Genomic DNA, 13161 nt, shown 5'->3' with positions numbered 1-13161 from the left:
GGAGGTGGATGCGGTGAACGATAGGATGAGAAGGCCAGCGCACAGGTCATAGACAGACTCTTGGCCCAGAGGGAGAACAGCCCGGGTCTGATCCATGCCCCTCGCTCCCTGTCCTGCCCAGGCCTGCCAGCGGGGTCACTCTCAGCATCTGGAGCATCTGCTCTTCTATGGGGCTGAGCCCGGAGCCCAGAACGCCTCGGGGAACACGGCTCTGCACATCTGCGCCCTCTACAACAAGGTCTGCCTAGCAGCGGCCACCCCAGGCCCCTGGCATCCCCCATAGCCGCCTCCCTCAGGGCCAAGCTCAGACACTCCTCTTGACTGCATCTCTGCACCCTTCACTTCTTCACTATTTCCATCCTTTCATCCAGTCATCCATTCATCCATCCATCCATCCAACAGATATTTACTGAGCTCCTTCTCTGTATCAGGCCTGGAGCTGGGTGCTGGGGACAAAGGGTTGACCTCATGGCCTAGCAGAGGGCAGACAACATAGTTTGCTGCTACAATCCAGAGTGCTCAGAGCAAAGTCACAGGGAATCCAGATCCCTGTGGGAGCCCACATCTGGAACTGGGCTTCGGATGGAGTGGCTGGGGGTGCAGTGGCTTCCTGGAGGAGATGCCCCCAGTGTTAAGATGAGCAGAAGCAGAAAAGGGGAGAAAGGAGTGCTCCAGGGTGGGAGCACAGCCTATGCAGAAAGCCAGAGGAAAGGGGGCTGTGGATCCTCAGTTCCCCTGTGTCTCCATTCAGCCAGTGGTGTGTGCAGGTGCCACGTGGCAGCATGGCAGGGCACGGGGGAAAGGCCAACGTGCAGCCCCCGTGGCCCCTGAAGGGAGCGACAGTGGGGGCTGCAGTGGGAGTTTTAGCAATTCAGGACCTTGGGGGTCCTGACAACCTGGGTCCCTGAGCAGGAAGGGAGTGCTGAAGGGAGACGGGAAGAACACCCCCACTTCTGGGGTCCCTAGGAGAGGGGAGGTACGGAGCAGGCAGGGGGGCTCATGGCAGCTGGTTGGCAAGAGCCGGATCTTTCAATGTCATGACCTCTGGTACTTTAGCCACCTGAGCTGCAGATGATCCTGGGCAGATCAGCCCCATGGAAAGCCTCAGTCTCCCCACCTATTTCTTGATGCTCCCTGCCCTTGAAGGGCAGCTGGTGGAGGTTCGTAGAGAGACAGGCGCTAGCATGACAGAGCTGGTCTGTCAGCCCCCTTCCTCCAGGAAGTCTTCCAAAACAGCCCTCAGCCCCCTCTGCCTCGGCAGAACTTGCAGTGCTGGGGATTTGGCGGGTGGCCACGTGCCGCCTCATGGCAGCCAGCAGTATGCCTGGAGCCCAGGGAAGAGTCAGTGTTTGTCAAACGGAACCAACATGGTGCCGGCACTTCTCTCCCTGCGTGCTTCTGTCTCCTGCTCTGCGACACAGGCCTCGCAACCAATCCTCTTGACTCCCAGGCCGTCGTGCAGCTGAGGGGGAAGAAGCCCCGGCCCCACAGGCAGATGGGGATGGGGAGCAAACAAGTCCCTCCCCCTCTTTGAGGCTCCATCCTTCTTCCTGAAATGGGAATAATGCCAGCTCTTATTGAAGAGGGTGAGCCATCGTGTATATTACATGCTCATCCCTGGAAGGCAGCCATCAGAATAATAATTGTCATTGTTACCATCACCAGTGTCAGTCAGGGTCCAGTCGAGAGACAGAAACTGTACTGTTCAGATAAACAGAGAAATTTTAGTATAGAGAATTAGACCAGGCACGGTGGCTCATGCCTGTAATCCCAACACTTTGGGAGGCCTAGGTGGGAGGGTGGCTTGAGCCCAGGAGTTCGAGACCAGCCTGGGCAACATGGGAAAACCTGGTCTCTATGAAAAAATACAAAAATTAGCTGGGCACAGTGGTGTGCACCTGAGGTCCCAGCTACTCAGGAGGCTGAGGCAGGAGAATTGCTTGAGTCTGGGAGGTGGAGGCTGCAATGAGCTATGATCATGCCACTGCACTCCAGCCTGGGTGACAGAGTGAGACCCTGCCTTAAAAAAAAAAAAAAAAAAAAGAATTAGAGAGCAGGCAGAGTTTTCTTAGTGGGACAGATGAACAAGTCATTTTCCCCTCCCTGATCTCCTTTCTCAGCTGTGAAATGGGTCAATAATTAATATCCACCATGCAGACCAGGCGTGGTGGCTCATGCCTGTAATCCCAGCACTTTGGGAGGCCGAGGCGGGCGGATCACGAGGTCAGGAGATTGAGACCATCCTGGCTAACACAGTGAAACCCCGTCTCTACTAAAAATACAAAAAAAAGTTAGCCGGGCATGGTGGCAGGTGCCTGTAGTCCCAGCTACTCGGGAGGCTAAGGCAGGAGAATGGCGTGAACCCGGGAGGCGGAGTTTGCAGGGAGCCGAGATCGCGCCACTGCACTCCAGCCTGGGCGATAGAGCGAGATTCCGTCTCAAAAATAAATAAATAAATAAATATCCACCATGCAAAAGGATCAAGTGGGTTAATAGTTTTGCTTGCCTTTGCCATGGGCTTAACAAATCGATGCATAACACATGCGAACTTGATTTCTCTATTTCCCCCCATTGTCTTCCAGGCTTTAAGCTTTCCAAGAGCCAGGGCTGAGTCTGACAGTTTTTCCTCAGCCTCTGCCACCTTGGCCTCCTGATATGCCCGTCTAGCATTTGGTGGTGAAAGTCAGATCTGTGTCTAGGCTGTGAGCACTTCAAGGGTGGGGGTTGAGTCTGATTACTTGCTCTGTTCCAGGACCCCAGCACACAGCAGGCCTAGCTGCATCTTTGTTGAGTGACTGAATGAATGAATGAAAATGAGTGAATGAATGATGGGTCAGCCCTCTTGGATTTCCACCAAGACTGTGCACAGTGCCTGGCTCTGAGCATTCAACAGGTGTTTGCTTGTTTCAACAGACTGAATGACTCAACGAATGAATGAATGACTCGAACAAATGAATTTTGACTGACTCAACCCCACATCCTCCATCCTCATCCTTTCCATGCACGTTCCTTGGGCACCTACTACGTGCACAGCACCAGGCCTTGGGGATGTGAGATGAATCAGACGCAGCATCTGGCCTGGGGAGGGCGAGGGCGGGGTTTGGGGGGGGTGGGAGTTCACAGTCTGGTGAGGAGGCAGACGTGTAAGCAAATCATGGCTACGGCATGAGATAAGTGCTAGGATGCCGTTAAATGCGAGTTTCTCTCGGTGCCCAGGGGAGGGAGCCATCAACTCTGACTTGCACACCTTCTCAGCTTTGTAAGAGTAGGATGAGGAGCAGGTGAGCTTAGGGGCTGTGCTCTGGCTCTGTGCCCCCAGTGTGGGGGTTGGGAGTGTGAAAACACGCAAAAAGCCAGGCGCGGTGCCTCACGCCTGTAATCCCAGCACTTTGGGAGGCCGAGGCGGGTGGATCACGAGGTCAGCAGTTCAAGACAAGCCTGGCCAAGATGGTGAAACCCTGTCTCTACTAAAAAGACAAAAATTAGCCAGGCGTGGTGGCAGGTGCCTGTAATCCCAGCTACTTGGGAGGCTGAGGCAGAGAATTGCTTGAACTCAGGAGGCGGAGGTTGCAGTGAGCTGAGATCGCACCACTGCACTCCAGCCTGGGTAACAGAGCGAGACTCCATCCTAAAAACAAAAAAAGAAAGAAAGAAAAAAGAAAAGAAAAACACGCAAAAGGACACATGGCAGGAGTTAACAGTCTAGTTGGCCTGCAGCACAGGCATACACAGACTCATATGCACACACACACTCACAAACACACCCAGAACACACACTGGGCTAACTGCTGCCTGATGTGTGACTTTGGCAGTCAGAATCGTCCATTCATACGAGACAGGTGAACCACAGGATCAGAAGGCCAGGTGCACAGGAGGATCGCTTGAGCCCAAGAGGTGGAGGCTGCAGTGAGCCAAGATCGCGCCACTGCACTCCAGCCTGGCAACAGAGCGAGACTCTGTCTCAAAAAAAAAAAAAAAAAAAAAAAAGAAGAAGAAGAAGAAGGCCAGGTTGGAATCCTAACTGCTCCACTAACTGGCTGTGTGGCCTTGGGCATAGCATCCGCCCTCTCTGAACCTGTCCTGTAACATGGGCCCATACAAACCCCTTGGTGGATTTGTCATGTGGAAGGGGTAAGATCAAGGAGGTGCTTGGGGAATGGTGGTTAAATTTAGCATCAGAGGGCACTGGGGTAGAGTTGAGCTGGAGGCCAAGTTGGGTTTGGCCAGGCCAAGACAAAAGGGAGAGGACACTCGTCCTACCGAACAGGTCCTGTGGGTCCAGCCTTAATCCAGGTGGTGGGTGCCACAGGCAAAATCATGCCCCTGTACAACTTATGATGTAGAGGAGAAGAGACGCTAATGAGACAAATAACAGGAAATGGAATTTCAGGGAGACGGGGTTATGAAGAAAATGAGTTAACATTGGCTTAGAGTGCCTGGCACATACATCAGTGTCGTACTAAAAAATAAAGCAAAGGGTTGGGCACGGTGGCTCACTCCTGTTATCCCAGAACTTTGGGAAGCCAAGACAGGCGGATCACCTGAGGTTGGGAGTTCGAGACCAGCCTGGCCAACATGGGGAAAGCCTGTCTCTACTAAAAATACAAAAATTAGCCAGATGTGATGGTGGGTGCCTGTAATCTCAGCTACTCAGGAGGCTGAGGCAGAAGAATCACTTGAACCTGGGAGGCAGAGGTTGCAGTGAGCCGAGATCGTGTCACTGCACTCCAGCCTGGGTGACAAGAGCGAAACTCTATCTCAAAAAATTTTTAAAAATAAATAAATAAATAAAAATAAAGCGAGGAAGAGGACAAGGGCTTTTTTTTTTTTTTTAGACAGGATGGCCAGAGAAGACCTCTCTGAAGAGGTGGCATTTGTGCAAAAGCCTGAATGAAGTGAGGAAGCAAGCTATGCTATGATCTAGCAGGAAAGGATTCCAAGCAGAGGGAGCAGCCGTGCAAAGGTCCTGGGGCACGAGGGTGCTGTCAGAGGAAGGAGGTGGCCCGTGTGGCTGGAGCCTGGGAGCAAGGGCAGGTGGTAGAAGATGAAGCTGGTGAGGGTCAGGCAGCTCAGGTTAGCTCAGCTAACCCTAACCCTCCTAGGCCGTGGCATGGACTTTGTGCTTAGCCCAAAGAGTGATGAGGGGTGCCTGTGATTGACATTGGTGAGAAATTGATCTGAATGTAGAAGGTGTCCCTGTCTCCACTGGCCCAGTCCTGCCTCCACCCTTTCCTCCACAAGGTGTGTCCCCTTCCTTCTGCGCCTGGCAGAAAGTGTGATTAAGATAGAAGGCTTTGGAGTCAGGGAGATCTGGGTTCAAATCCAAGGCTGATAATCACCAGCTGTGTGACCTTGAGCCCCCCCCCACCCCACACCCTTTTTTTTTGAGACAGGGTCTCACTTTTTTTTTTTTTTTTGAGACGGAGTCTGGCTCTGTCCCCCAGGCTGAAGTGGCACAATCTCGGCTCACTGCAAGCTCCGCTTCCCGGGTTCACGCCATTCTCCTGCCTCAGCTTCCCGAGTAGCTGGGACTACAGGCGCCCGCCACCACACCCGGCTAATTTTTTTGTATTTTTAGTAGAGACGGGGTTTCACCGTGTTAGTCAGGATGGTCTCTATCTCCTGCCCTTGTGATCTGCCCGCCTCGGCCTCCCAAAGTGCTGGGATTACAGGCGTGAGCCACCGCGCCCGGCCGAGACAGGGTCTCACTTTGTCACCCACACTGGAGTGCAGTGGCATGAACAAGGATCTTTGCAGCCTCGAACTCTTGGGCTCAAGTGATCCTCTCACCTCAGCCCCACAAGTAGTTGGGACTACAGGCGTATGCCACCACACCAGGCTAATTTTTAAAAATTTTTTGTAGAGACGGGGTTTCGCCATGTTGCCCAGGCTGGTCTCAAACTCCCGGGCTCAAGCGATCCTCCCGCCTCGGCTTCCCAAAGTGATGGGATTACAGGAGTGAGCCACCGCGCCTGGCCCACCTTGGGCTCTTTTGAAAGCCTTAGTTTCCGCCTCTGTAAAATAGAGACAATTTCCATGTCCTGGAATTGTTGGGCAATTCAATGAGCTTCTGTCTCTAAAGTGCCAAGCGCCTGGCACGTAACATGGTAAGCCTCCGTAAGGTCTAGACCTGCGGTTCTCAACCGGGGAGCTTCTGTCTCCCAGGGGACACTTGGCAATGTCTAGACGTTTTTGGTTGTCATGACTGGGGAGGGGAGTGCTACTGGCATCTAGTGGTAGAGACTGGGGATGCTACTCAACATCCCACAGGGCTCAGAACACCCTCCACAAACCAATGAGTCACCAAAGGATTATCCAGCCCCAACATCCAGTGGAACGTAGCATGAGCACATACCCTAAATGCCCTCAAATATCCTAGTGGCCACGTTAAAGAGAAGGGGAAAATAATTAGGTGACATTTATTTTAACAACATATTTTACTTATAACAGTGTATCTAAAACATTATCATTTCAACATAGAATCAATACAGAAATTATTACTTTTTTTTTTTTTTTTTTTGAGACAGACTCTCACTCTGTCACCCAGGCTGGAGTGCAGTGGCGGAATCTCGGCTCGCTGCAACTTCCACCTCCTGGGTTCAAGTGATTCTCCCACCTCAGCCTCCTGAGTAGCTGGGATTACAGGCGCCCCCCACCACACCTGGCTAATTTTTGTATTTTCTGTTAGAGACGGGGTTTCACCATGTTGGCCAGGCTGGGCTCAAATAACCTGGCCTCCAGTGATCCGCTCACCTCAGCCTCCCAAAGTGCTGGGATCACAGGTGTGTGTCACCACACCTGACATTTTTTTTCCTGGGGGGGAGACAGGTTCCTGCTCTGTCACCCAGGCTTGATCTCAGCTCACTGCAGCCTGGAACTCCTGAGCTCAAGCGATCCTCCCACCTCAGCCTCCCAAGTATTTGGGACTCCAGGCACCCACCACCATGCCTGGCTAATTTCTGTTTATTTTTTTGTAGAGACGGGGGGCGTCTCACTATGTCACCCAGGCTGGTCTGGAACTTCTGCCTTGGCCTCCCAAAGTCTTAGGATTATAGGCTTGAGCCACCACGCTTGGCTATAGACATTTAAATTCTTTCTTGTTTTCATATGGCATCCTTGAAATCCAGTGTGTATTTCGCATGCATGGTGCATGTCCGTTTGGGCCAGCCACATTTAAAGTGCTGCTGGTCCGTACCTGGCAGGTGGCTGCTGTCCTGAGTGGTGCAGGTTTAGGGTGGAGTATTTATTCCTGAGGCTTTTAGCACAGTACCTGTATCCACTCATGGTGATTTTAATTTTTTCTCTCTCTCTTTGTCCTGTGCCATTGGCCATGACCCGCAGGAGACCTGTGCCAGGATCCTCCTGTACCGAGGTGCCGACAAGGATGTGAAGAATAACAACGGGCAGACCCCCTTCCAGGTCTGGGGCTGCAGGGGATGTGCTGAAGTTTCCAGGGCTAAGGAAAGGGTGACAGTGACACCCAGCGGATAAGGAAGGGGACAATGAGGAAAGCAAGGAGACAGGCCGTGGAGGGGGAGCTGGAAGAAGATGGAGGGCGGCATTGTCGGAGTGGAAGGTTTGGGTCGGGCCAGGGACCTCACCGTGTTTCCTGCCCTCTCTCTGCTGCCTGGGCCCCATCGACCTGCCTCTACCCCCTCCCTCCAGGTGGCAGTGATTGCTGGGAATTTTGAGCTGGGGGAGCTGATCCGAAACCATCGAGAACAGGATGTGGGTGAGTGACAGGGAGCTGGGGTTGCACAGAGAACCTGGGGCGGTTGGGCTTTCATGGTGGGTTGGGGGAGTTGGGGGACCTGACTTGGGGGCCAGGATAGGATGGAGAAAACCCTAGAGGACCAAAAATGTCTGGGTGGTGGTGGGGGAGCAATTCCAGGCCCCCCGCCCTTTCTCATCTCTTTCTCCCTCATGCCTCTCTCCCACCATCTCTTGCCCCCGCATGGCCCCCTGCTTGCCTTTTCTCCCCTAACACCTGCCCCCGCCGCCACTGTGCCCTCTCAGTGCCCTTCCAGGAGTCCCCCAAGTATGCGGCCCGGCGACGGGGGCCCCCGGGCACAGGGCTGACGGTGCCCCCGGCGCTGCTGCGGGCCAACAGTGACACCAGCATGGCGCTGCCCGACTGGATGGTGTTCTCCGCCCCGGGGGCCTCGTCCTCTGGGGCCCCTGGCCCTACCTCAGGTTCCCAGGGCCAGTCACAGCCCTCAGCCCCCGCCACCAAGCTCAGCAGCGGGACCCTCCGAAGTGCCAGCAGCCCCCGGGGTGCCAGGGCCCGCTCTCCATCCCGAGGGAGGCACCCTGAGGACGCCAAGAGGCAGCCCCGAGGCCGGCCCAGGTAGGGGAGGCAGCCCTGGCTCCACAGTCCCCAGCCCCGTCAAATCCCCTCTCCAGATCGGCAGCTTCCCCCGAGGCCCGCCCAGCTGCCTTCCTCTGTAGGCCCTCATCCATCCAAGTCCCTAGTGTCACCTTGGGGTAAAGTAAGGCCTTGGGAGCTACTGTCCCAACTCCACCCCCAGTGCACCACATGTTAGCTGGACATCTGCTCCACGACAGGGGCCCCAGGCAGAGGGTACCCCAAAGAAACATGGGCGCCAGCCCCTGGGGACAGACAGAGTGACAGGGTGAGGTGGAGGGAAGCTGAGCAGGAAGAGGATGGGGGGGTGGCAGGGACTTGGGGGGGACAGAGAGGTCACTCTGGAGGGAGGATGAGGAGGGGGCGGGGGACATTCCGGGGTCAGGAAGCCCACCTGGCTAGAGGAGGCTGAGAAGGAGGCGAAGGCCAGCCAGGCGTGTCCCGAGGAAGTGGGGGAGAGGCTGGCAACGGCGGGCAGAGGAGTTGGACCTGACCCAGGAGGAAGCTGGGAGTCGCGGAAGGCTCGTGAGCGGAGGGATGACACAGTCCCAGCTCAGCCTCAGGAAGCTGAATCAGGCGGTGCGCACAGGACCGTGGGAGGGGGCAGAGCCGGAAGCCAGGAGGCAGGAGAGGGGGCTGGTTGGGGCAGCTGCGGGCAGGCAGAGGGAGCCCCCAAATGCCCTCTTTCCTGGAGGACACCAGTGCTGGGAAAACCCCCTCCCCCACCCTGATGCTCCGTCCTCTTCCCCCACCCAAGGACCCCTGTCCTCCCAGAGGTGTCCCCTCCCTCCACCTTCCCCTGCCTCTCATGCCCTCTGTGTACGCAGCTCCAGCGGGACACCCCGGGAAGGGCCAGCCGGGGGCACGGGGGGCTCAGGGGGCCCCGGGGGCTCCCTGGGCAGCCGCGGGAGGCGGAGGAAGCTCTACTCAGCGGTACCCGGACGCTCCTTCATGGCTGTGAAGTCCTACCAGGCCCAAGCCGAGGGGGAGATCTCCCTGAGCAAGGGCGAGAAGATCAAAGGTACCCAGGGTGGAAGCAGGGCCTGGGCTGGGCTGTGGGGGCGATCAGGGAAAATGTGGAGCAGAGAGCAGACCATTCTCAGGCACCTGGAGTATCTCATGCACTCTGGAGACCTCAGAGAGCCCCAGGACACCCCTTGAGGCTTGGAGGACCATAGAGTGTAGCTGAGATGACCCTGTCAGGAGGCAGTGAAGTGAGCCGTGTCCCATTGTGGGACACTGATGCCGTGTGCAGGGCATGGCTGGAACGTCTCACCAAATCGTCTCATTAGACTCCTGATGGCCCTTTCTGGGGAGGGAGGTCATGGGCCCCATTGCATGGTTGAAGGAACAGAGCCTCACACAGGTGAAGCCACTTGCCCAAGGTCCTCAGTCCAAGCCCACAGTCCTTCCTGCCACCTGGTGCAGAGTGTGAGGCCAAGCAGCCTTAACTTTGCCTCCTGCATTTGCCCAGGGGTCCTCAACTGAGAGACAGGCAGGGACCTACTTCTAGGGCCCCAATGAGCTGGCAGATGTAAGATGCTTGGCCGTGGCGAGGGCTCCCAAAATGGTGGTTGCTGTTATCAGGGTTCACCTCCCTTTGGTTTTGCCGCCTTCATCTGGAAAGTGGGGCCGGTCTCCCCTGCTTGTAGGCTTTGCAGGGCTGCTGACGTGTTCTTGGATAGAAGGATGCTTTAGAGACTACCACGGGCCGCAGGTGTGGCTGTTAATACGAGGCATTGGAACAATTCTTTGCCAGACTCTAGGCTGCCCAGGAGCTGAGCGGTATAGAGGTTGAGAGCCTGGCGGCCTGGGTTCAAATCCAGACCCCACCACTTCCCAGCGGGGTGACCTCAGCTAAGTGACTTCTCTGGGCCTCAGTTTCTTCATCTGTAAAATGGTACTCTCATGAGGATTAGAGGAGTCAGATCATGTAAAGCACTTAGACCAATGTTTCCTACATAACAAGTGCCATATAAGAGCCATCATTTGGCTGGGCAAGGTGGCTCACACCTGTAATCCCAGCACTTTCGGAGGCCGAGGCGGGTGGATCACCTGAGATCAGGAGTTCGAGACCTGGCCAACATGGTGAATCCCCATCTCTACTAAAAATACAAAAAAAAAAAAAAAATTAGCCAGGTGTGGTGGCACACACTTGTAATCCCAGCTACTTGGGAGGCCGAGGCAGGAGAATTGCTTGAACCTGGGAGGTGGAGGTTGCAGTGAGCCAAGATCACACCACTGCACTCCAGCCTGGCTGAGAAGAGTGAAACTCCATCTCAAAAAAAAAAAAAAAAAAAAGCCATCATTTTCCTAAGTGGCCCCTACTTTAGGCACTTAGGGGAGAGAGACCTGGGCCCCTGGATAAGCAGGGAGGATCCTACCATAGAAGGTCAACTTGAGTGAGGCCTTGAAGGGTATTCGGGGGTCAGAACATCAGGTGGGCTGTGTAACTGCATGTGTTTCATAGTTTCTCTTCCCATAGTCTGAGTTCCTGGAGGTGAGGTCATAAGTCATTGGTCTCTGCGTCTCTAGGGCTCAGTTTAATGACCCAACACACAGGAGGCTTTAATGCACATATGTTGAGTGAATGAATGAGTGAATGAATGATCAAATTCAGGAGCTGCTGTGGGGGCCAGGTGCAGCTCCTTCAGGGCCAGCTGCCTAGGACGTAGGCACATGGGGTTGGGGGAGATGGGAGAAAAGAAAGGTGAGCTGAGGCCAGAGGTAAAAGACCTTCCAGGCAGGCAGAGGACCATGGGCAGTATCTTGCTGAGCTACAAGCTCAATGCTTCTATGCAGGGAGAGAACACACTGCCTTCTGTTTTTATATCCTCGTCTTCCATTAAGAGGGATTTAATTGCCTCAAAGCACGCCCACATCCACGATGTCACTGAGCTTCACACAACCGGATGAGGTAGCCGACTCCTGCTACTCTCAGAATCAAAGCCCAAAGTCTTAACCTGGCCTCAAAGCTGCCTCTCTGCCCATCTTGTCAACCTCATCTCATGCGACTCTTCCTTTCACCCACAAGATTCCAGGGACCTCATCCTTCTCTCCAGTCCTCCAATGCCCTGAGCCCTCCAATCCTCCAATGCCCTGAGTCCTCCCATCTCCCAATGCCCCAAACCCTCTAATCCTCCAGTGCCCCAAGGCCTCCAATCTCCCAATACCCCAAACCTCTAATCCTCCAATGCCCTGAGTCCTCCCATCTCCCAATGCCCCAAACCCTCTAATCCTCCAATGCCCCAAGTCCTCCAATCTCCCAATGCCCCAAACCCTCCAATCCTCCAATGCCCTGAGTCCTCCAATCTCCCAATGCCCCGAGCCCTCCAACCCTCCAATGCCCCGAGCCCTCCAATCCTCCAACGCCCCGATCCCTCCAATCCTCCAATGCCCTGAGCCCTCCAATCCCCCAATGCCCCAAGTCCTCCAATTCTCCAATGCCCCAAACCCTCTAATCCTCTAATGCCCCAATCCCTCCAATCTCCCAAAGCCCCAAGCCCTCCATTCCCCCAGTGGCCCAAGCCATCCAATCCTCCAGTGCCCGAGCCTTCCAATTCCCCAGTGCCCCAACCCCTCCATTCCTCCAATGCCCCAAGCCTTCCAATCCCCCAATGCCCTGAGACCTCCAATTCTCCAATCCTCCGATCTACCAACCCCTCCATTCCTCCAATGTCCCAACCCTTCCAATCCCCCCAATGCCCTGAGCCCTCCAATTCTCCAATCCTCCGATCTACCAACCCCTCCATTCCTCCAATGCCCCAAGCCTTCTTGTACACCAAACTCTTCAAACATGCTGGTCCTTCTGCCTGGAACTCTTCCATGCTTTCTTTGCCTCCCCAGCTCCTAGGATCCTTCAGGTCTCAGCCTATATGTCACACCTCAGGGACACCTCCCTGGACCCCTTGGCCATCTATAAGTTATATACTTCCATCTGGCTTCTCTCCAAACACCCTCTTATTTTCCCTTGAGCTCTAACCCCAACTTCCAAACGTACAGTCACTTGTATAGTTATGCCTCTATTGGCCACTGCTCTGGAAGCTCCTCAAAGGAAGGAACAACATTGATTATATTCAACAGTGTCTACCCTGGTACCTGACTCATGACTGGCACTAACTAAGTATTTTTACAGTGAACAAATGATTGACTACAAGACCACCAAGCCAGGCATGGCAGTACCAGCCAAGAACCCAGTCCCCTTGACAACCCATCTCCTGCTCTCTTCCACGACTTTCAGCTTCCCCTCATTTGGTCTCCTTAGATGCTCTCAAGGGAGGCAGTTTATGGAGGGGGAATACATCTGATGGCCCCAACTCAACCCCTAGCATAGCTGGAGCCATCTCCAGGCAAGGGTATTCTCCACATTCGCTTTAGCTTCTTTATCTATAAAATGGAAAAACAGTTGTTACCTACCTGGGTAGGCATAAGGGTTGAACGAGGAAGGAAACTATGTGAAGGGCTGATTGGGGGCAGAGTCATGAAAAATGCCGGAGAAATGGAAGACCATGTGTTTGCCACTGGTGCCCTTGTCATGCACTGAAGCCCTTGCATGGAGAGGTAGCAGCACATGAGTGACAGAAAGTATGCCCTCTGGAAGCAGACTGAGCTGTGTTCAAATCCAGAGCTGTCCGTTACTAGCCTTGTAACCTTCAGCAAATGATCTTGGCTCTCCAAGCCTCAGTGTTCCTATCAGTAAAAGGGGGATAATGAAAGTGGCCCCTCTTAGGGTTCCGGCCCAGGTGAGAGTTGGAAAAACATTAGCTGTTCTTGTTATACATCTCTGTTTTTCAGCA

General features: G+C 54.4%; 1 protein-coding gene across 5 annotated transcripts in view; it reads left to right on the top strand.

The window, feature by feature from the left end:
* The window catches only part of SHANK1 (SH3 and multiple ankyrin repeat domains 1), a 61273-nt gene that overhangs the window by 8191 nt on the left and 39921 nt on the right, over positions 1-13161 (top strand). For all 5 annotated transcript variants that reach the window (XM_030821149.1, XM_030821150.1, XM_030821151.1 and 2 more), the window contains exons 8-12: positions 122-238; positions 7342-7419; positions 7666-7732; positions 8017-8347; positions 9193-9386. In XM_030821149.1, the coding sequence (XP_030677009.1) occupies positions 122-238; positions 7342-7419; positions 7666-7732; positions 8017-8347; positions 9193-9386 (787 nt within the window). The remainder of the gene's footprint in view (positions 1-121; positions 239-7341; positions 7420-7665; positions 7733-8016; positions 8348-9192; positions 9387-13161) is intronic.

The sequence above is a fragment of the Nomascus leucogenys genome, chromosome 10, assembly GCF_006542625.1.
Source record: "Nomascus leucogenys isolate Asia chromosome 10, Asia_NLE_v1, whole genome shotgun sequence".
Lineage (NCBI taxonomy): Eukaryota > Metazoa > Chordata > Mammalia > Primates > Hylobatidae > Nomascus > Nomascus leucogenys.
Note: the sequence above shows the minus strand (reverse complement) of the source record. Positions and strands in the feature narration are given on the sequence as shown.